This window comes from Hevea brasiliensis, chromosome 6 (assembly GCF_030052815.1).
Source record: "Hevea brasiliensis isolate MT/VB/25A 57/8 chromosome 6, ASM3005281v1, whole genome shotgun sequence".
Lineage (NCBI taxonomy): Eukaryota > Viridiplantae > Streptophyta > Magnoliopsida > Malpighiales > Euphorbiaceae > Hevea > Hevea brasiliensis.
Window position 1 is genome coordinate 10,329,209 of NC_079498.1, and position 23,656 is coordinate 10,352,864.

At 29.7% G+C, this 23,656-nt stretch overlaps 1 protein-coding gene and 1 long non-coding RNA gene across 2 annotated transcripts; both read right to left on the reverse strand.

Annotated features, from left to right (window-relative positions):
* Positions 1–1,661: 1,661 nt before the first annotated feature.
* On the reverse strand, positions 1,662–7,404 carry LOC131180763 (uncharacterized). The gene is made up of 2 exons (XR_009149415.1): positions 7,027–7,404; positions 1,662–1,892 (listed from the first exon to the last, which is right to left on the reverse strand). It is a non-coding gene; the product is annotated as an uncharacterized LOC131180763 (long non-coding RNA).
* An 8,317-nt stretch (positions 7,405–15,721) lies between these two features.
* LOC110650817 (probable WRKY transcription factor 19) lies at positions 15,722–21,679 on the reverse strand. Its single transcript, XM_058147915.1, has 11 exons — positions 21,669–21,679; positions 21,481–21,579; positions 21,152–21,274; positions 19,767–20,533; positions 19,622–19,677; positions 19,149–19,391; positions 18,917–19,003; positions 18,548–18,666; positions 18,395–18,451; positions 18,067–18,283; positions 15,722–16,504 (listed from the first exon to the last, which is right to left on the reverse strand). Exons 1-11 carry the CDS (start codon positions 21,677–21,679, stop codon positions 15,722–15,724), a joined length of 2,562 nt encoding a protein of 853 aa, XP_058003898.1.
* Between the last annotated feature and the right edge of the window lie 1,977 nt (positions 21,680–23,656).

A 23,656-nucleotide genomic window follows, 5' to 3' on the forward strand; every position in this document is an offset into this window, starting at 1 on the left:
CACTAGTGAAGAACAAGTGCTTGATATCTTGATATTGAATGGTAATGGATCTCAGCAAAGGCTAACGTTTGAGTAGGGTACCACTTGGTTGTTTTCCATTAAGAATATAACTTGCGAGTCCATTTTAATTAGTGTTCTGTTCTAATTTTCGTGAAATAGAGATCAAAATTTATGTTGATCTTTATGAAAATGGATTTTTAGAGGCAATAAAGCATGGTAGAAAAAAAATATTTTCCTTGGTTGGATTTAAATGCTAAAATGGAAATATTTTGCGAACTGAAAAAAAAAAAAAAATTGTACCAGAAACTCTAGCATTTTCCTATTTACAATTTGAACAGCGCAAAAACATACAAAACTTTAGTAGATTTTTTCTCAAGTATGAACTGATTAAATTATCATTCCTTGTGCAAAAGTTTGTACCATTGCATTGTGAATATGGTGCCTGCTTAAGCTAAATGTACTTAATTGCAAAGAAATTACATTTGCTTATATCAAATTTGGTGTACTTAATATTTGTTCTTATTCCTTAATGCAAGACATTAATAATATCGAGTCATCATTTGGTTTTGCGTTTTCATTCTCTTTCGGTTTCAATGTGGAAATAATATTTCAATTCCTCACTAGTTTTAAAAATGATTTTTTTTTTCTATTTTAGTGTTCTTCATGCCTCCATTACCAAATATTTCAGATCTTTTTTTGTTTGTGTTGTTTATCATACCATATGTACATTCTTCATCAATTTATTTCTCTATTTACCAAATTACATGATACGTCTTTCATTTCATTTATTTAATTATATATATGTTTGTGTCTGTGTGTCTGTATCCTTTAGCACAAAGGAGACAGGAACTCAAGTCTGGTTGATGAATTAGGACTGTGGGATCACAGCATGACTAACGGTTAGGTCGGTTTATGGTTTAGAGGGGGGGGGGGGGGGGGGGGGGGGGGTGGGGGGGCGGGGAGAGGAGAAGGATTATACTGAATTCATGGTAGAAAATTAAAAGCCATGTGGACCTGATCCTCTTCCTAGGCAGCCTTTGGGTGCAGTCCAAAGAGGGTAAACTTTGTTTTCTTTATTTATAATGTTATATTTTGAATTTGTTTTGTCATTCATCTTTTATAGGTTATGTTTGGACACATAATTGACTTTTAAATTTTCTTTCTTTGGTAATATTGTGGATTACTATTGAATAAATACCTTTAATTGTTTTTGGTATTATAGACTTAGTGCTTGATTTTGATTTTTAGTTTTTTATGACAACTGTGTTATTTTTACTTGGAAACTTTTAGATTTTACATAAATTGAATATATGTATATGTTATGTGATGCCCCTCACCCGTCTACAGTGTAGCCGAGCTAGGAGTGCCACATTCGGTGCCGGAGCACCCTATCTTGTTTTATCATATCTATTGTAAACTTTTGATGTCATTTAAAACATGTATTCTATGTGTAGAATTTTTTTTTTTATAACTTATTTCTGTGGAGAACCGGACAGAGCCTCCCCTGTTTTATTAGCATCTGGCGGGTTTTCTACTAATAACCTGTTAACATGTCCAGATTCATTTTACACATTTCCATATCATATTCTAGTGTATCATACCATTTACAATTATTTATGAGATCTAAAAATGAAGTATCATCTATTGCATTCATATAGAAATTCATAGATAATAAATTACAAGTTTTCATTTCACTATCAAAGTTTAATTACAAGTCCAAAATCAAATACATCATGACTAGACATAATGGACCAAAATACTAGTCTATACATGGGCCCTACCAAAATACAAAAGACCGGTGAGGTGACTCTGGTCAGTGACAGATCCGATCGGAGCTCTGTCCGAACACTACTGTGGCGGCTCTTACTGTGGCAGCTGTTGATCTTCAGTACCTACGCGATGGAAAATCAACGCGCTAAGTATAACGCTTAGTGGTGCATAATTTATAATAACAATAATTAAACAATTGAATTTATATCTGCAAATCATAATTTCTGGGTCTTTTACATTTTTATTGCTCTTTGGAAATAATTAACATTATTGGGATCTTTTATGATTACTTATTGTATTTTAAGTCTTAATTAATTTTTATCAGTGCCCAAGAAACCTATAACAAATTATAAAAGCTGGATGCACAGGTGTACACTGGTTAGACAGCCATATGTCGGTCCAGTATACGTCTGTCAGGCACGAGACCAGCTGTCAGGCACGAGACCCACTATCAGGCTTGTAAAGCCAGAAATAAAGTAGGTACAATGGCCAATGGGTAGGCATATAGCCTGTAAAACAATCATATCGGACATATATTGTCAGTTCATGATTTGCTCTGTAAGCAGTACTGCTATCTATGGTCCCTAATTGGTATACCAATTTATCCAAACTAAATAAATAAGTCTAGGTATACTATGGGCAGTTAAACATTTTTAATTATTTTAGCACTATTCACTGTTATTATTTTCTGGTACTGTTCAGTGGTACCATTAATTTTATATTAATAGGACATTAGTCCCAATTTACATATTCATATCATTTTTAATATTTAATTAGCCTTATGAGTATTTTAATCACCATGTATAGCATTTTTCCCAAGAACTTTTCTTTATGCTTGTTTTGATGTGTTATCTTTATCTAGGAATTTGACTAGGTTAGGATGTCTATTTGGTCACACTTCCTTCATAACATTGTCCTCTATGTTTAAACTTGAATTTCAGTTTTTGAATCACTGAATTTAGGGTTATAAAACTCAAGTTATGGTCAAAATATCATAACTGGTCCCTTTGCCTCTAAGCTGTCCAAAATTTACAATTCCTGGTCAATAAACTTTTACCAGTCATTTGATCATTTTATGGTCATTTTTAGACTTAGGTTCTTTCACAAGATATGTTCCGATATGTCTTAGGGACTCCTAGGTATAATTTCATAATTTTTCAAGTTTTTTGGAATTATTTATGGCCAATTAACTAACATGGGTTCATGTACCCTGTGCGAACAGGGGCTCAGTTCAGGACAGTGACTGCAGGTCACTTTTTGAGACTTTTAAATTCATAATTTGAGGAAGGTTCCTAAAACAAAGTTTTAGCCTTATTTTTCAGGTTTCTGAAAAGGTATGGCTTATCTCAATTGGATTTTTCTAATGGGAGTTATGACTAAAAGACTGTTTTGGGGTCAAGTGAAGTTTGGTCAGATTCCAGGTTTTGATGCAGTAACTTGTTCTAACTATTTGACCTAGTTCTCTTGATTTTTGGATATTGGTCAAAATACCAATTTTGTAGGTATGTGTCTTGTGGACATTTTACCACTGGTTTCACTACATTTGAGTTCTTGTAGACCAAGTTATGGCTATTTTACCAAAACTGATCGGGTAAGTTCATGTCCAGAAATTTCTAGGCAACACAGGTCTGGACAGTTTTGTAACCCAACTTGGGCCAGCAATTTGGCTTGGTTCTTGGCATTTCTGGGTTCGGTGGTCTTCATGAAAATTGTAGCCCTATATCTAAGCTTTCCAATGGTATCAAATTCAGGTCATTTGGACCAGTATAGAGGGAGTTATAACCAAATAAACATGTACTATTCATTTGGTCATTTTCTGGGTTCGGTGCAGGGTAATCTGGATTTGGGCAGTATTTAGGTCAAGTTTTGGACAGAATTTGGGCATGGTTTCATCATGGAAAATGAGCTATTTTGGGTCTAGTTTCACCTCCAATTGGCCTCATACCAATTGGAGTCACATATTTTCAGTTATGGTTCAAAACTCATGCTGGACTCATTGAGTCCAAATCTACAGAAAATTGAACACTCCCAATATCTCAATTCCTTTAACTTCCTTACTTCAATTTGTATGCAATACACTTCTATAAGTAACAATCTCAACTCAATAGGTCAATTTCAACATTTTACACAAAGTCTTCAAAATTTACACAAACCCTAGTTTTCAAAGTTTTAAATTTACACAAGCACTACACAATCAAACTCCCAACCATTTCAACTCATCATACATTCTCATGGAACCTTTTTTCATTACTTAAAAGCAACAAACCTCAAGTTTCATGGCTGCCAAAAATTCAAGGGTTCTTTCCTCAAGATTTTCTTTTTGTTTTCATGATATTTATGCTTGGCTAAACATGCTTTTCATGTTTAATAAAGAGAAGAAGAGGGATTAGTGCACTAACCTTACTTGAGCTTCCCTAACTTCAATTTTCTTGCTTCCAATGGGTGTCTATAGCTTCCTTAGGGTGTGGGGAGTATTTTTTGTAAAGGGTGCTATGGGTTTTGGTGGGTGGAAGCTTGGGAAATCAAGCTTGGAAGCTTGACAAAAATAGTGGACTTGAGGGACCAAGGTGAGTGGCACAAGGGAGAGGGAGAGAGAGAAGAAGTAGAGGAAGAAGATGAAGGTGAGTGAGGGTTTGTCTTATGTGGCTATTTATATATTTTATTTTTTGTGTACTCTATTTTTTTTTTAATTTCCCTAAGCCATTTTCTTTTCTTTTCTTTTCTTTTCCTTTCTTTTATTTTATTTTCTTTTCTTTTCTCTTCTCATTTTCCTAATTTATTTAATAAATTTTAATTTATGTTAATTATTTTATTCTTTAAATTTTAATTTGACATTTAGGTCAAAATTCACATTTGGGGGGTAAAATGACCAAAATACCTTTTATGGTGCATATCAGGTTATTTTTACTACTTTTGTACAAATTAATGAATTCTCTAAATTTTATTTTATTATTTTCTTAACATTTATTTCTTCAATTTATGCCTCCTCACTATAGTTTAAGTGTAGTTTTCAGATATTCTGACTATCCGAACAGATATTAGTCGTCGAAATAATAAAATGTATGGACTACCTACGGTGAGGGCATTACATGTTTTCGATGCCTTAGTGTTTATAAGTTAGAGAAATCAAAAAATGTTTTTCTATTGCCTTGTTTATGTTTTTCCTTAGTAATTTTCTTCCTAGTGCTACTCTTTAAAGTCTCTAGCAGAAATTCTTAGGGGAGATCTCCAAGATGTTGCCTATAGGCTTTTCATAGTATCCCGTAGGTGTGGTACCATTTCAAGGTAATTTATGCTTCTAAAATTTGGCCCACTCAAATAAGCTTTTTATATTTTTTTAGTCTAAATTAATTCTTAAAAATTTTTAAAATATTAAATAAACTTTTCAAAATTTAAAAATAAATCAAATAAATCATTTTATTATTTTAAGAATAAATAAACACTTTAATTTATGAATTAATTTAAAATAAATCGATTACCAGGGACAGAATTAGAAATTTGTCATTGGAGGCTAAAAATAAAAATTAAAAAGAAACTAAATAAAATTTTGATAAAAATATAGAGACTAAAATATTAAGAGATCAAAATTAAATAATATAAAAAACATAAATAAATTTAAAATATAAAAATATTGAAGGGGCATATAATAATTAAAAAAAATACTCTAAACTTTATGGCTAAAACTTTAATTTTAAAAATTTTAGGGGAGAAACAGTATTGTATGAGGTGAATAAAGTGAGCTAAAGACTTTTCTTCATAGGATATATGCAGCTTTGAAAAGATTAAAATTTAATTTTCGCATTATCTGCTTTTCTTCATAGGATAACCTTGTGGGCTACTTATTATTTCCCCCTTTTTATTAAAAACGATTAGCATTTTCATTTTGAGACTTAAGATTTGAAAATCGCTAGTACCATTAAACTAAAATTCATGGATGCTTTTCTATAATATTTTTAAATTAAAATATAATAAATTCAAACAAGGGGAATATGAGAAAACCAAAAATATAAATTTATAAATATAAGTTTTTTTTTTTTTTAAAAAGAAATATAAGTATGGCCCTCCAAAATTTTTAAATTTTCATACAATCTCAATAACTTAAACCAGTTTTTCATTATATAAATTTATTTTCCTCCTCTAATTTTAAAGGTTTAGTTCCGCCTATGGATATAAACCTATTTAAAAGGGTTTTAGCCCTTATTCAAAGTGAAATCAAGATTAGAAAACAAAGGAAAGATGGAAAATTTTTTAGAAAACTTGTATTTTGAAAATTTTTGGCAAGCTTCTCTAGCACCTTAGGATATGTTGAACAACTGGAAAAAGTCCACTTTATAGTTTGTTAATTATTTTGTTTAGTTTTGGGGCATAAGCCCCATCGATTAAAAAAAATTTGCATATCTCTCAATTTAAATAAAATATTAAATTCAAGTTCCTATCTATCTCATAAAAAATAAAGATATTAATTAACAAACACAAGTCTAGTTGTGCATTTCGTGAAGGCATAGAGTAGAGTTGAAGGAAAGCACCTAGTACACATGTATGAGCATCAAAGCAAAGTCCATTTGTTTCAGTTGGGCTTTGCTTCGATATAAAGTAGCAACTAGAGAACAAGAAAGATATCGAGAAATTTAAATCAATGACTTTAAGCTCTTGCCTCTCTTTCTATCTTTTATGGAAATATTATTTGGGATATTCCTTGGCAACAGGAAATTGAGTAAAGAACAACCTTCGCTTCCCGGCATGATGATAACTTACCAGTCTTTTTTTATCATCTTCATCATTATCATGTTCTTCCAAGTTATGATCAAACATTAAGTGGACTCCACACTTATGGACTTCACAGTACATGCGGGCTTCACCTTTGAGTAAGGCCTCTCTATTGAAGAAGAATTTGATGAAGAATTGAAATGAGGCCTCCTTGATGCAGAATTTCTTGGAATTGAGATGAATTGTGGAATACCGTAGGGAGATGTGATGTATCTTGACTAATAGGCATTCAGAATACATTTTGAGACTATCTCCAGACTCAGTTATGAAATGGGATTCACATAAAAGAGTCATAACAGTCTTGATGAAATTACGAGTGGTTTAATTTCTTGCCAACATCATTGACAATTTTGTCAATTAGTTTAGATTCAGGCTTGATCACATATAAAGACCAAACAATAGTAATTCAAAATGAACCACAAAGAAATAGTAAAAAGAAAAAAAATCAATTATATAAGTAAAAATGGACATTGAAAATAAGTGTCTTACTTAATAGTTCTTGAATCCCACCCTGAAACGTTGGCCGCTCCCTTCATAGCGCGGCTCCAACTCTCTACCTTTTCTAAACAGTCTTTGAATTTTTCTTTATGTTGAGCAAGTACATCCTCAAATCTTCCTGTCAAGTCTTGAACGTCTGTGGGATATACTTGGTAAAAAGCTGGTAATACTCTTTATCTTTTAGTTTCCTGGCATTCAAGAATCTTCACAAGCTCATCCAAACACCCTGGAGAATAGGCATAGTATTCTGAGAAAATGACTATGGAAAGCAGTGAGTTTTCAATTGTTTTCAAGAAGGCGTGAGATCTCTTCTCCTTTGTCAAGATTTTCATCCTTGAAGGTGAAGATTTTTTTTCGATACAAGGCTTCATACAGATGACTGAGAATTTTTTAGCATTCAATATAATTTTAGATATCTATATTTTTTACGTAAGGGTGAAAATTAAACTTATTTAAAAAATCTTTTTAATTTCTTATGTGTATATTTAATTAATTTACCATTAATAGTATACCGCACATTGCACGGTTTATATTATTAATAATTTATTTTATTTTATTTTTTTATAAATAAATATAATTATATTAGTAAAGATATTTTGATCTATTTTGAATATTATTTTAATAATAAAAAATTTGAATTTTGTGAAATACGCGATAGCAGTAATTAAATTATAATTAAATATTTGTGAATTTTTATTAGAGGGAATTATAAATTATATTATATTATTTACATGTATAGTTAAAAATTTTACATGTGATGATTATATATGTGTCTGTTGCAAATTTTTATTTACGTTTCCGAATTACTATTATAATGAGAAAATTTTTCATATTTTTAATCAGCAATTTCTGATTTAACCCAGCAATTAGTGATTTTTTTAAAAAAATTCTACTTAGTTTTTATTTTATATTCTTATTTAGATATAGTCTTTTATTAATCTAAAATGCAGATAAGTGAGACTTATATATTTAATATATAAATTTCATTATATATTTTATATTTTAAATAATGGACCGAATTTTAAAAAAAGAAAAATCAATCTGATGGAAACATTTCTTGTAATTTCAAATGTAGAATAGTTTGATTCATAATTATGTAAAATGTAATCTTTCTACTTAGCTTTAGCTTTTTTTTCTTTTCTCATAATGTCGAATGAAATCTCCTACATAGTTTTGTCCTTTCCAGCTATCCAGTAGGAGCTTTCCATGTAAATTCAAAATGTGGAATAGCTTGGTTTTCATAATTATGTAAAATGCTGTCTTCCACTTTGCTTCCTCCTTTTCAACAGTCCTGTAGGAAATTTCCTTGTAGTTTCATAATTTCCAACTATCCTGTGGGAATTTTCCTTGTAATTTCACAATGTGAAATAGTTGATTTTTTTTTCTCTTCTTTTTAATGGAGTAGAACAGGAATAAGACATGCCATTAAACTAAAATTGGTTGATTTGATTTAACGCGGAATCGCATATATTCTACAATACACACCCACAAATGATGTGAGAAAATATAAAATAATTTGTTTCCATAAATATATAAAATGAAACTTTCTTTTGTTAAATTTTAAGAACATTATCTCCAAGAAAAATATAAAAATAGTTAAAAACTCCGCACATATTATTTCTCAAATTTAAATTCATCTCAAATCCGATTATGTACTACTTAAATTTGTTTCATTAAAGTTCGATTGAATTGGATACCTGTAAATACTTAACTCGTTACCATTTGTACTTCATATTTTTTTAACACAATAAAAAAATAAAAGATTAAATTATTTAATTTTTAAAATAAAAAATTACATTATTGATTACAACAAATCTCAGGAGTTATATTATAAGTTACCTTTTTTAACCTTGTACTTAGCTTTCTCCTTTCCAACTTTCCTGTGGGAACTTTCCTTATAATTTCATAATGTGGAATAGTTTGGTTCCGTAATTATGTAAAATGCAATTTTCTACTTAGCTTTCTCTTTTCATTTTATATCTTTCTTCCTTCATTTTATATTTTCACATTGTGCAAATTATTTACTATTTTATTTAAATAATATATTTTGATATTTAAAATTTTATATTTCAAAATTATACACTACATAATTTTGTTAATTTCAATTAATTATATTAATTGTAGTTTCAATTTGTATTAAAATTTAAAATAATCATATGGCTATCAAAATCAAATTACCATTTTTTTTACTTCTTAATAGATAATTATTTTCCTAAAAATATTCAGTTCATAAGAATGTGATGATATAATATCTTTATAGTATAATTGCAATTAAAAAAGATCATATATAATTAACAAAATATGTCCATGATAGCAAATATAATAATAAGTATGCTTTAAAAAATTGTCTTAATTGATATTTTAATATTCATTAAATAATAATAAAAAAATATAAAAAGTTATAATCGTTGAAATTTTGAAAAGTGAAAAAGAAGAATATTTTAAAAAATCCCCATGCCCAGTATTTAAGAGAAGTGAGCAGTGCATTCGATTTTAAGTGCTAATAAATAAATTTTTTAAATAGCAGTTGATATAATTTTTTAAATTTATTAATATGCCATGTGATGATTTTTTAAGTTGAATAATATGTCACTTGTGTGGCGATTTCTTAATAGCAATTAATATAATTTTTTAATGACAATTGATATAATTTTTATAACAACTCATATAATTTTTTAATAACTGCTCATATAATTTTGTAATAGCAGTTGATATATTTGATATAGTTTTTAATAATAGCTGATATAAGTGTATCATTATTGTTATAATAAGCACGCAAATCTAAGGCACACACACAAATCGCACAATCACACAGTATTAAAAAAAGAAAAAGAACAACACAGGATTTAATGTGGTTCAACTGTAAGGTCTACGTCCATGGGCAAGACAAGAAAAAAAAAGTTCCACTATCATCAAAAGAACAAGATACAATCAATCAGAACTCTCAAACCCTAACCCCAGTGTGTTTCCCAAGTATCTCACAACTCTACCACAAAGGATAGAATATTATAATATTTATATTGGTCCATACTGCGGGGGCGTTGCCCCCACACCCCCAAAGAGATCAGTGGTGGGCTTCAGGCCCGGGCTTAACAGCCCGTGCCTTATGCTATCACCACATATCTCACTTTTTATTCTAATCAGGTCGCAACGCGAAACTTTCGATTCGGGTCACAATTCGAGTCCATGAAAAAACTTATCCAAAATTCAAAGCCACAAACATAACAATTATATTATTTTTTTATATTATTTTTTAACTTGATTAATATGCCATGTAGTATTCTTTAATAGCATCCGGTATAGTTTTGTATTTGATATATATTTTTTTTAATGGCAACTCACACAATTTTGTAATAGCAGCTATTTTATTTGATATAATTTTTTATTAACAGCTGGCATTAGAGATGTTAATGGGTAAAGTACCCAAATTTTAATTTATCCAAGCACGAATCCGTTATATATATTCATTAGCCCTTTTGTCTAATTTGTAAGTATTAGGGGAGCAAACAAATCGAACTAAGCTAAACTTTAAAGAGTTTAGGCTTGGTTCGTCAAAATTTTTTGGCTGAAGCTTGGGTTATTTTTTTTTAAACAAGCCAAATGTCAATAAGTTCAAACTCAGCTCGTTTAGAAAACAAGCTAATCTACGCCAAATTTTTATTGAGCTAAGTCTCGAGTTGCTTATGAACAGCTCGACGCATTTACAGTTCTAGTGAATTTTAAGTTTAAAATTATAAAACTCAAATGATATAGTTTTGATTAACTCTCATATAAAAATTAACTTAATTTTCATAAAAAGTTTCATTTAAATTACAAATAATTATATTATATAAATGCATTTTATATATATTATCCTAATGCTTTATTATTATTATTATTATTATTATTATTATTATTATTATTATTATTATTATTATTATTATTATTATTATTATTATTATGTTCACTTTTTGGATTGCTCTTTGTTGTCCGATGGCTGCAGCGGCTTTATATTGACCTCCAAGTGATTCAACAAAATTTTATAATTTATTTCATTAAATTTTTATAAGATAATTTTTTTTATAAAATAATCAATTACAAAAAATTTATTAACTTAATAGAAACAATAAAATTTCTTCAACCTCTTAAATTTTCATATTTTTTACAACATCTTAAATTTTAATTAAAATAATAGATTTTAAATGTAAAATGCTAAATAAGTATATCTTATTTAATTTTATTTATAATACTTTTTTAATATATATTCGTTTATGTGAAGAAATTTTTTATTAAATTAATAATTTTTTTATAATTTACTACTTTACAGAAAAAATTATTTTATAAAAATTCAATAAAATAAATTATAAAATTTCCTTAAATCGCCTTATTTTTCACAACAAATAAATTTTACTTTATTTTAAACTAAATAATCATAGAATACTCCTTTATCATAAATAAATTATTATCGGTTATCAACTATTAATTATCAATTAACAATAACAACTATAGCTACAAATACGTAAATCAAATTGGCCCATAGTCTTGTAAATGGCCCAACTCAATGAACAAATTTAGTAGCATGTCTTGTTGGAAATAACCTTGTAATGTCATTGTTGTCTAACATGTATACATGTCAATGTCCAATTTATTATATAACTGTTAATTATAAATAATGTCATTACATTATTTTATATCACATAATCATAATTTTAGTTTTGTATAATTTTTAGATTTAATGTTAAAAATTGTATTTTTTGGATATTTTATAATTATGTATAATTTTTGTAACATTCTCAATTCTACCCTAAAATTTTATCTATTTATATTGCATGAGTCATCATGTAGGCATTGGATCTTTATCATGAAAGTTAATTATAAAGAGTAAAATGTACATTGTTTAATAAGGAAGAAAGGACTAGAAAGAAAATAATAAAAAGTTGGGAGGCAAATTAAAAGATATAAGGACTAAATTGAAGTGAATGATAAGTTTTGGGGTGGGTAGAATGTATAAAGAGAGATTAGTGAGCATTGGACAAAGCCTATTTAACCATTGGAAAAAAAATAAAAATGGACTTATCCCTTTAAACTCCAATCGGCTGCCCCTCTCCCTCACTTTCCCATCTTCTTTCTTTCCTCCATAACCATTTCCTCACAATTTTGAAGAAGAAGAAGACCAAGAAAGTAAACCTAGTTTAATTCTTACCTTAATACTCACAAATCAAGCCTAAGGAAGAAAAAGGGAGTAAGCTATTGAAGTTGTAGATAGTCATCTTCTTTTAGGGTTTTGGGTAGAAGAATTTAAGAGAAGAGGAATCAAGTGATTCTACTAGAGGTTAGCACTTAAACTCATCCTTGTTGCCATGTTATATGTGTGAATTTCCTATTATTTGCTAACTAGATGAATTTAGGTTTGTGTATGAAATCTGAATTCTGTTTGGGTGAGGCTGCTAGATAGTCACATTCAAAAATTTATAACTTGAGCTAGAAAGGTTGAAATGATGTGATTTTTATGGCAAATGAAACTTTGAAGAGTGCCCTAAAACTTTGTAGTTCAGTGTTAGCTTTAATTCTGATGATAGAATAGAGTTTGAAGCCAAAACATTTATTTGCTCAAGTCAAAAACTGGTCTGGAAGATTCCAGCAACAGGGAACCTGATTTAGATTTCATAATTTGAGCTAAAAAACTCGAAATAGGGTGATTCTTGTGGCATTGGAAAGCTTAAAGAGATCTTTAAAACTTTTTAGTTATGGCCAGGAATCGATTCTGCTGTTGTCCTATTGAAATTCATACATTTTTGTTACATTTTTGTTACTGTTAACACTAAGACAGAATTTTGGACATATTGTATATTTTTGCTTATATCTTGAGTTGTAGAGTAGATTTTGCCATGATTCCAATTGGAAAACAAAATAGACATATGAAAGTTAATTTCTACAAAATTTGGCATTAAAATTTTGTCTCTATGAATTTTGGTGAAATTTTGAATTTTTTTGTTCACCTGGCTAGGAATCTGTAGTTTTCTGCAAAAAATGGTTTTAAATATTATAAACTTCTTATGTAAGTTTGTTTGAGTATTTCCCATTGAATTGTGAAATAAACTGTGATTGGAATAAATATAGGTGAAATTTTGGCTATGTATGGCAAATATGAGCACATGAAATACGTATATGAACTAGATAATTGGAAAAGAATGTAATATGTATTTTTAGCCATAGTAAACTTCAGTAGGAATCGTAGATTAGTATAAGGTGTAGCATGCCATACATACATACATACACACACACACACACACACACACACACATATAAATATAAATATATATATATATATATAGAGAGAGAGAGAGAGAGAGAGAGAGAGAGAGAGAGAGAGAGAGAGAGAATTAGCAATATTGCAACCACAGAATACTAGATATGAATCTTCTGGCACATGGTGCCCTATAGTTATTGGCTTTTGAGCCCTACAGTTCTGGCACTTCGTGCTCTACAGTTACAGTTTTTCCTTATTTAGCTAGGCAATCATGCTAAGAGTTTATAGGGGCTGAGACATAACAAATATGGTATAATTTGATTAATACTTGTCATTTGATTTGTTTTTTTTTTTGAAGTCTTTTTGAATCTTGCTTATGAATATGCATGATTGTTAATATTATAGAAATTGTTATTTCAAATGCATGTTATTTTCATGCTTGCATATTTTTTTATAAATGAGTTTAGCATCACTAAGCATAAGCTTAGTGCATTGGATTTTCCCCACGCGCAAGTAGCAGAGAGCAGCCGCCAGTAGAGGGGCCACAATAGTTTGCATCAGCTTTGAAGCACATCAGACATTTTGTAATTTTCTTTTCTATTGAACCTTGGAAAAGTTGTAAAATGCTAGCATGTACGTTAGAAATAGTTGATGTAATCAAGTAAATCATTTTATATCAAGCTTCTTATCTTTTATGTAATTTATAATGTTCATTGCAAACTTTATCTTTTTAATATTTATTTTTATTATGGATGGATTTTAAATGATATTAAACATGGTTTGGATCTGATGATATAATTTTAGAAGTGTTCTGAGTTTGGTTAGTATTGAAAAGAACTTTGGAGGTAAGGTTGGTTTATTTGGAAGTGTTTATTTCATATTTAACAGGAGGAAATAAAGGAAAAACAGGGAAAACTCTTGCAGTTTTTCCTCTTGTATTTTTTTGTATAAAATATGTTTTTAGAAAACAAATTATCTTTTAAAGATAATGTTACCTCCGAAAAATTAAAATGACTTATTCTATTACTTAAAAATGTTTTAAATAAAAGATTGTGCATTTCAACATAGTTTGTAGCATTCCCGACTCAGCTTATTATTGACTGGGTAGGGGGTGTTACAATTTTTATATAAATTTGCACAATTTTAGCGACCTAATTTATTTAATTTTGATTTTTACTAAAAAATAATTAACATTTAAATTAAGATAAAATTGAAAAAAAAAAATAAAAGAACTGCTATAATTGTAAAAAGTCTACATATATATATATATATATATATATATATATATATATATATATATATATATATATATATATATATATGTGTGTGTGTGTGTGTGTGTGTGTGTGTGTATTACCATTAATAATAGAATGATACCTAAATTTTGCCAATAAATATTACCAAAATTAGCAAATTTACGTATCAATCCATCAATTAAATTTAAGAGTAAAAATCTTATCTTTTTAACATGATTTTTATTATTAAATCAGTTAATAAATTAATTATTTTTAAATTATATTAATTTTAGTATTTTAATATGTCATATGACATTTTATTATTAAACTAAGTGTCTTATTTCTGTATGTCAATTTTTTATAATTTAATTTTTACGTGCGTGTATATGACGAGCCATGGCCCCAAATTTTAAAAATTATGTTTTTAATTTATTGAAATATTTTATATAAGTTTTCTTTAAAAAAAAAAAAAAATAAATGGTCCCTCCAAAATTTACAAATGGCTAAATGTTCAAATTTATACTTTTCGAGGATGCTAATTTAACTCATTTTTTACTTTTTTTTTTAAACTAATCACAAGTTTCAACATTTTTAACATAATTTAGTCTAAAAATTAAAATTTTTGAGTTAAATTTCTTAATATTTTGATTTATATAAAAAATTAAGAAGCTCAATTTTTTTTTATTAAATTTATTAAATTTTTAATTTAGCCAAAAATTAAAAAATTCAAATTATAAATTTTATTTATTTTTCAAATAAACTGAGCTTAAAGTAAAATTAAAAATTAAAAATAATTAAATTGAACATTCTCAACAAGTATGGGATGAAATTAAGCATAAGCTATTTATAAATTTTCGCACAGTATCAATAACTTGAATAAGCTTTCCATTGTAAATTTATTCTAAAAAAAAAGTTTCAAAGGTATAATTCGGCCTTTGAATATAATTTCTTATTCAATGGCCAAGCTTTTCTTATTCTCTAGCACCATAGGATGTTAAACAATTGGAAAATCTCTACTCTACGTAGTGTGTAATTTTTTTTGTCTAGTTTTGGTGCATCGACAACCAAAAAATAAAATTAAATACAACTAGCAGTAGTAGACTTAGCTTAATTACAAATACATAATTCTCAATTTATACATAAAATTTTAAAATCAAGTTTCCATTTCTCTTCTTAAAAATAAAGACATTATTTAAGAAAAAAGAATTTGACAACACCAAGTTTAGTTGCGCATTCCGTGAAGAGACAGAGAAGAGTTGAAGGAAAGTAGCTTCAAACACACACAAATAAGCATCAAAGCAAAGATCATCCGGGTCGGTTGGGCTTTGGTTTGATCTGAATTAGCGGCCAGGCATATAACTAAGGTGAATAAAAAAGATAATGCGAAATTTAAATCAAAACCTTTAAACTCATGTCTCTCTGGATATTGCTCATAATCATCCTCAGCAACTTGATCCGAAATTCCAGAAAATTGAGTAAAGAACAACCCCTCGTCATCGGCCCGTTCATAAGCCACCATCGCTGACAGTCTTTTTCTATCATTACCACCATCATCATCATCGTCTTCCAAGTTATGATCAAACATTAGATGGACTCCACACTTGTGTTTGACCTCGCTAATAAATTCTCTTTGATAGGTTCTACCATAGAATTGAAATGAGGCCTCTCTGATACGGAATTTCTTAGAATTAAAATGAATGGTGGAATACCAGAGGGAAATGTCATTTATATTGAACTTTGAACAAGAGGAATTCACATCGAGGCTATCTCCAGACTCAGTCATGAAGCGGTATTTGCATGAAATAGCCATGAATAAATTACGAGAATCATTAACTTTGGGTGCGAATAGAGCACAAAAAGCAATCTTAATGAAGTCGGTAGCATGGGGTGTTGTGAGAGAGAATGACAATGAAGATCCATTATGATTTTTGTACATCATCCATTTTGGCACTTCACTTCTCGCAATGCATAAACATTCTAGGCAATCAAACTTCGTTGCATCAGCCTGTAAAAAAAAAAAATCACTTACAGATACATAGAGATGGTCTGATTTAGAAAAACTTATAAAAACCAAATTGAAAAATTCTAAATCAAATAATACTTATATATATATATATATATATATATATATATATATATATATATATATATATATATATATATATATATATATATATATATAATGAGGTGGAACTCATATTTTCAATAAGAGAATACATGTAAACCGGTGCCCTTAATAGTATCTCATTTCAAAAGACTCAGATCCAAAGAAGTTGTCAGGAAACAAGTGTAGGAACCCGTAGAACAGACAAAACAGAGCAATATGCTGACCAAATTCAAAAGTAGCAATTTTTTTTAATGTATAAGAATGTTAAAGAATTCATATATATATATATATATATATATATATATATATATATATATATATATATATATATATATATATATATTAGAGAATCTGGTTTTTGATGTCTTAAAACCGAATCAAATAAATTATAAACCAAAGTTTTTATTTTATTTTATTTTTTTTAAAAATTTCCAAATCAAACAGAATAATTTAGAGGTAAACCAAACTAAACTCATAAAATTAAGGGGTAATAACTTAAAAAAAAATCCTAAAATTTGAAATTTTTTATAATTCTATCCCAAATTTTTTTAATAAAAATATCTTAAAATTTGAAGTTTTTTACAATTGTATTCTGTGGTCTATTCGGCCGTTAATTCTAATGGCCTTTGCCACGTCAACCTAGGAAATGTCTAAAAAAAATCCCAAACTTTGTTTTTATTTTTTTCACAATTGTATCCCAAACTGTTTTTTTAATAAATATACCTTGAACTTTAAACTTCACTACAATGAACCCCATTGTTAGTTGCCTTTTTCAATGCTAATAGAGATGTCAGGTCAGTATTTCTAATCCGTAAATTGATACTAATTAAAACTAATTTACAGTAAAAGAAAAAAAAAAAGAAAATTTATTTCTAGCAAATATGACACTAGTTTCATTACTTCATCACCTAGACAAGCCATCATTTCTGTGACGCTTAATTCTGCCCAATCCAACTCTACCCTTGTGAAAACTAAACCTCACTCTCCATCAACATTCTCTCTCAACAACTCAACCAAACCCACCTTAACAGCCTCAAAATGTATTAATTCGTCAATTATAGTTTATTTTATTTAAATTGGGTTTAATTAGTTTTAATTAGAGATTAAAAGTGCTAACCTAGCACCTTTAGTAGCATTTGATGGAGCAACTAATTGACGGTGGAATTCAATTGTAGTAAATTTCAAAGTTCAGGATATATTTATTTAAAAATAGTTTAGGATGCAATTGTAAAAAATGGCAAAGTTTGAGGTTTTTTGGGCAATTTCACTGTTAACGGCGGAATAGACGGCGAGGTGCAATTATAAAAAAGTTTAAAATTTAAGATATTTTTATTAAAAAAAATTTTGAGATCAAATGGTAAAAAACCCTCAAACTTCAGAATCTTTTTTAGACATTGTCCCTAAAATTAATTTAATTATATTTTTTGGATTCAGAATCTAAATCAAATGGTAAATCAAACCTCTGGTGGTCCCATGCTTTGAAGTTTGAGCAGTAGACAATCCATTAAAGAGCTCTGATCCAAATTAATGCATTTGCTAAGATCCAAATCCAAATAGGAATTCATATATCCTTGTATGAATGTGCTTGATACAAATTCCAGAGATGTGCAATTTTCTGCATCTAACCATTCAAGAGCTGATGGAAACTCCCGCAAAAATTGAAGCCTCTTGCAATTGCTTAACATAATGTTTTCAACTCAGAACATTGCTTGATGCTTGTAGGTATGCTTTTGAAATTATTTCCACTTAAAACTAAATATATCAAGGACCCTAAAGAGCCAAGATTACTGGGAATTTCTGATATACCACAACCCTGGAGAGAAAGATAATAAAGACAGGCCAAGCCTGTCAAAGGAGGCAATATCAAACCATCAATTTCATCACAGATCAAGATTTTTAATTAATTCAACTGATTGACGGAAGCTGGTAGTTTTTTAATACCACTTCTCGTTGCAATCAGGTTCTCCAGAGATTCCAAGTCCCCCAAGTTCTCTGGCAATCCATGGAGATTCACACAATGTGAGATGTCTAGCCGTTTTAGAGATTTCAGATTGCATATGCTGTTTGGAAGACTTTTTAGCATTAAGCATCCGATGAGATTAGGATACTCAACACACCTAAATTCGCCTAAGCCACTTGGCAGAAGAGCTAGTTTTGAGCAACCATAGAAAGAAAGACTTACACTATTCGTCAAATAAATGCAGCTTGGAAAATGGCAGAGTTTTCTGCAGTTTCCAAGATTTAGATCTACAATCTTGCTGTGATACTTAGTAGACGAAGAAACTTCAACCAAACTCTCAAAATAATAACCTCAAGTTTTGGAAATTTCAGTGGGTCTGGAATTCTGATCAGTTGTTTCGAGTTGCGGAGGTCCATTAATTTCAAGTTTTCAAGAAACTGTAATAACAAAGAAAAGGTTAAGAATAAGTTTAAATATCCAAAGGTTTCTACAGATAATTTCATAAAGAATCATGCTCAAGCATACCGGAGCATCTTCGGTCCAAAGTTGTTTGAGTTAGCTACTCTGCATATGCAATTCAACAAGATTCTCAGGGCAAAATTTTGATGGCAAGTATTTCAAAGGGTTTTGATCCCAGTAGAGAAACCTCAGCTCATTTGGAAGAAATTTCAGGCCTCTAGGAAGATGCAACTTGATTTCGTCATAGCCAGGATTGTAAAATTTTAGCAATCTAAGCTTATAAAATTTCTCAAAGGCAGAAGGACATAGTTCCATATTTTTAATTTTGGACATGTCCAATGATATGGCTTCAACACTTTCAGCCCCCTGATAGAGAAAATTAAGCAATGAAAATGAGCATAAAACATGCAAAATTACTTTTCTTACAAAAAGAGAAAAAATGAAAAAAAAAAATCGATTCATGTTCTTGCTTTTTCTTTTGTCAGTATATAATATATATCCTTGGCATCCCACAACATGCTACGCTTTCTGGGCACTTTATTTTCCTTGCAAACAATATCCTTACCCATTTGTTGTAGTAAGTCATGCATCCCTACCTTCTTTTCGGAAATATTTACGAGAGACTTATCAAGCAGACTACGTATTCCACTGTCTGCAGAAAAACCACAGCAATCTAATATATTTTTTACACGCTCTTCATCTTCCCCTTAAAAAAAAAACATGCAATATCCAGACATATACTCCTTTCATTATCATCTAGTTCATCATAACTTCTTCTCAGAATGCCCTGAATTTTCTTACTGGGAATAGTTTCAAGTTTTTTCAACTCACTTTCCCATTCTGTCACACTTTTACCATAAAGGTTGGAGCCTAAAACTTTAAGGGCTAATGGAACTCCTTGAGTATAACTTATCACTTTCTCTGGTAGCTGCTTCATGTAGCCTTCTGCGGGATGAGGTTGTTTGAAGGCGTGCAAGCTAAAGAGTCGAAGAGATTCACAATCATTTAATTTCTCAACCTCATAAATAATACATTTCTTGCAGTCCACAATTTCAAGCACTTGCTTATCTCTGCTTGTTACAATGACTCTACTTCCTGGACCATACAAATTCCACCCTCCAACTAAGTCTGTTAGGTGCAAGTAGTCATCCACTTCATCAAGAACAATAAGAACTCTTCTATTATGAAGACTTCTTTTAATGAAAGGATGCAATGTACATGGTGTGCCTACATAAAAATTTTCTCCCTTTAATATTTTGCCAAGGATTTCATCTCGTAATTGAACTGGAGAACGCTTTTCTAACTCTTCTCGGACATTTGCAATAAAGCATCGACTCTCAAATTTGTTTGCAATTCCATTACATACTTTGTCAGCAATAGTTGTCTCACCGATACCTCCCATTCCCCAAATTTCTATCATAAGCACATCTTCTGATTCAAGACATAACAATGATTCAACTTCCTTCACACGAGAATCAATTCCAACAAAGCCATCTTCATCATAAACACTGGGAAACAAGTGGTTTAATTTTTTGCCAACATCATTTACAATTTCCTCAATTAGTTTAGAGTGGAGAAAGAGAATCCATATAGCCGATCCCAAATTTTTGGGATAAAGGCTTAGTTGAATTGAGTTGAGTTTAGATTTAGGCCTGATCACATATAAAGACCAAAACAATAGTAATTCAGAATGAACTACAAAGAAAAAAATAAATAGAAGCAATTGAAAATAAGTGTCTTACTCAATATTTCTTGAATCCCACCTTGAAATGTTGGCCGTTCCCTTCAACGCACAGCTCCAACTCTCTACCTTTTCTAAACAGTCTCTGAAATTTTCTTTAAGTTAAGCAAGTGCATCCCCAAATCTTCCTGTCAAGTCTTGAACGTCTGAGGGATCTACTTGGTAAAAAACTGGAAATACTATTTGTCCTGTAGTTTCCTGGCATTCAAGAATCTTCACAATCTCATCCAAACACCATGGAGAATAGGCATAGTGTTTTGAGAAAATGACTATGGAAACCCTTGAGTTTTCTATTGTTTTCAAGAGAGATGGTGAGATCTCTTGTCCTCTGTCAAGTTTATCATCCTTGAAGGTACAGATTTGTTTTCTACTCAAAGCTTCGTACAGATCACTGAGAAAACCTTCTCGGATGTCTGCACCTCTAAAACTTATAAACGCATCATACTTCTTCCACTGAGGATTGATAGAAGAAGAGGAAGAAGAAGACGAAGCCATCAATATCTGGTAACTGAAAAACAAAAAACTTTAGTGAGATCATGGAGAAGCGAAGGCTAACTTTTGCTTTGTACAGCCTATTTGATGGTAAAGAGTTGGGTCTACTTCCCCTTTCTTTCAAGATATATTTGGTGTGGATATAATTATAATTATTTGTTTTGAATTATTTATTTATTTATTATTAATACTGTTACCACCGTCACTGCTACTATTACTAACACTACTACAACCACCATCACTACTGCTACTACTAGCACTACTACACTGTCACCATCACCACCACCACCACCACCACCGCTACCACAACCATCACCATCACTATCACGACCATCACCATTATCATCTTATTACCACTTGATTACTAATTAACTATTGTCACCTCTATCACCACCTGACCACTACCTCACATTGCCACCATTCAACTATTTGTGTCCACTACCACCACCACTTAATTACCGCTACCACAAAATTATCAATCACTGTAACCATTACCCTTTATTATTATCATTATAAATAAATTAAATATTAAAATAAAAATTATCATTGAATTATACTACTTATATTTTTATTTTTCAACTAAACAAAAGAATTTAATAATAATTATTTGACATTATAAATTTGATTGTATTATATAATTGATTACATTGTATTGCATTACGCTCTACTAAACATAACCTAAACGATTTTCAAATATAAGAATCGGAGGTTTTTTTTTTTTTAAAGAAATAGTCATTAGCTAATGCATAGGAAATCGTCATTACTTATAATTATTTCGGTATTTGCTAATTGATTTAAGATTAATATATGAATAATTTTTGCCTAAATACCGTCTATCATGGATTCAAGACACAAGCAATGGAAATCATTTATTTAATAGATAAATCTCATCATATATATTTAAGTTATTGAAGTCTAAGCAAGAAAATCCTTAACATAAACCCAACCAAAACTCTGTGCACAGGTTGAAATTTTGAACATATTCTATTATATCTTGAGAGAATCGGAACATATTCTACATCTTAACAAAAGTTTAGTATATGATTTAAAAGCATCGTCACTTTTTGAAAAGATAAATTGCTTAGCCGTAATGTTACTCGAAAATTATTTTTGCTAACTGTAAAATGAAACATTCAAGCTCCAATCAAAACTCAATCAATTAAAATAAAGTTTCATCTATAAAGTATTTAGGCATGGAAGAATCGAATTCAACAGTTTAGAGGACTGCCATTGGACCGTAATATCCTACTAATTTTAATTTCAATTTAATTCAATTTTTATTAAATTTAATAATTATTTTTTTAAATAAACAAAACAATTTAACTTGAAATTGGACCAAACAGTTTTCGTCCAGTTCAAACTAGATTTATTTAAATTGATTTCAGTCTAATTTCGAATCCGAACTTGCCATTGCCCCCTTCCTATTCTTACTGCTAAAACAATTACACAGATAGGACTAGTGGACTTTAGCTTACTGGTGGGTGGCTGGACTAGTGGACTTGTTTTGATATTGGTATTCTTCAGTCTTAATGCCTTTCTAAAAAAAATTGAGGAGACACCGTTTCTAATTTGACTAAATTATAATTTTAATTAAAGTGTTTATCTGTGTAATACTCGCCATTTTTCGATGTCAGAATATCTGTCATTGACGGGATATTCTAGTGAAAAGTAAAACTTCACTGACTAGGGAGTGGTAGTATAATGTGAAAATGTGTATTTGTATGTGTGATATGTTCGAAATGTTTTCAAGAAAGAAAAATGTTTCAAAGGTTTTATTTCTAAAAGTTTTTGAGTAAGTGTTTTTGGCAAAAGGAGTTTTGGCAGCCGAAACTTTTTTCCTGCCTACGAGCTCTTTTGGACATAATAGACTTTAGCAGCCGAAAGGTGAATTTTTAATTGTCGAAAGCTGAACTTTTGGCAACCAAAAGTCCCTCGATAGAGATGGTATAAAATGAGTCCAAAGTTTATTTTACTGCCAAAACACTTAGAGTTTTTTTCTTTCCTCTCTCTTTAAACTTTGATGCATATAAGTAGCTCTTTTGATACATGCATTTTATATAGTCATTTAGGTTAAATTTCATAGTCATTTTATTGATTTGTTAGTCATTTTTAATTAATTTTATTAGTCATTTAGTTAATTTTTCATAATTATCAATTTCTGGACTAATTTATAATTTTTGCTTTTATTTTTTATATAAAATAGCATTTTTAAGGGACTAAAAAGTAATTGTGTAAGTAAGGAGTGATTTCCATATCCAAAAGTGTTAAAATGAAGCTTAGAAATTGAAGAATATGTGAAGTTGCCAAAATCTGCATAACTTATTGCATAGGCAGTGCAGTTTTGCACAGGAATCAGAAGAAATTGTGAACCTGCAGAAAAGTGCAAAACTGTCACGAC

Excerpts from the sequence above, each read along its gene's own strand:
- LOC110650817 (XM_058147915.1), bottom strand. Across the intron at positions 21,275-21,480 it reads GTGATGGTGGTTGTAGTAGT|TTACCAGATATTGATGGCTT; the intron begins GTTAGTAATAGT and ends TTTGTTTTTCAG. Across the intron at positions 20,534-21,151 it reads GAAGGTTTTCTCAGTGATCT|TGTTTATGATGAAGATGGCT; the intron begins GTACGAAGCTTT and ends CTTGTTTCCCAG.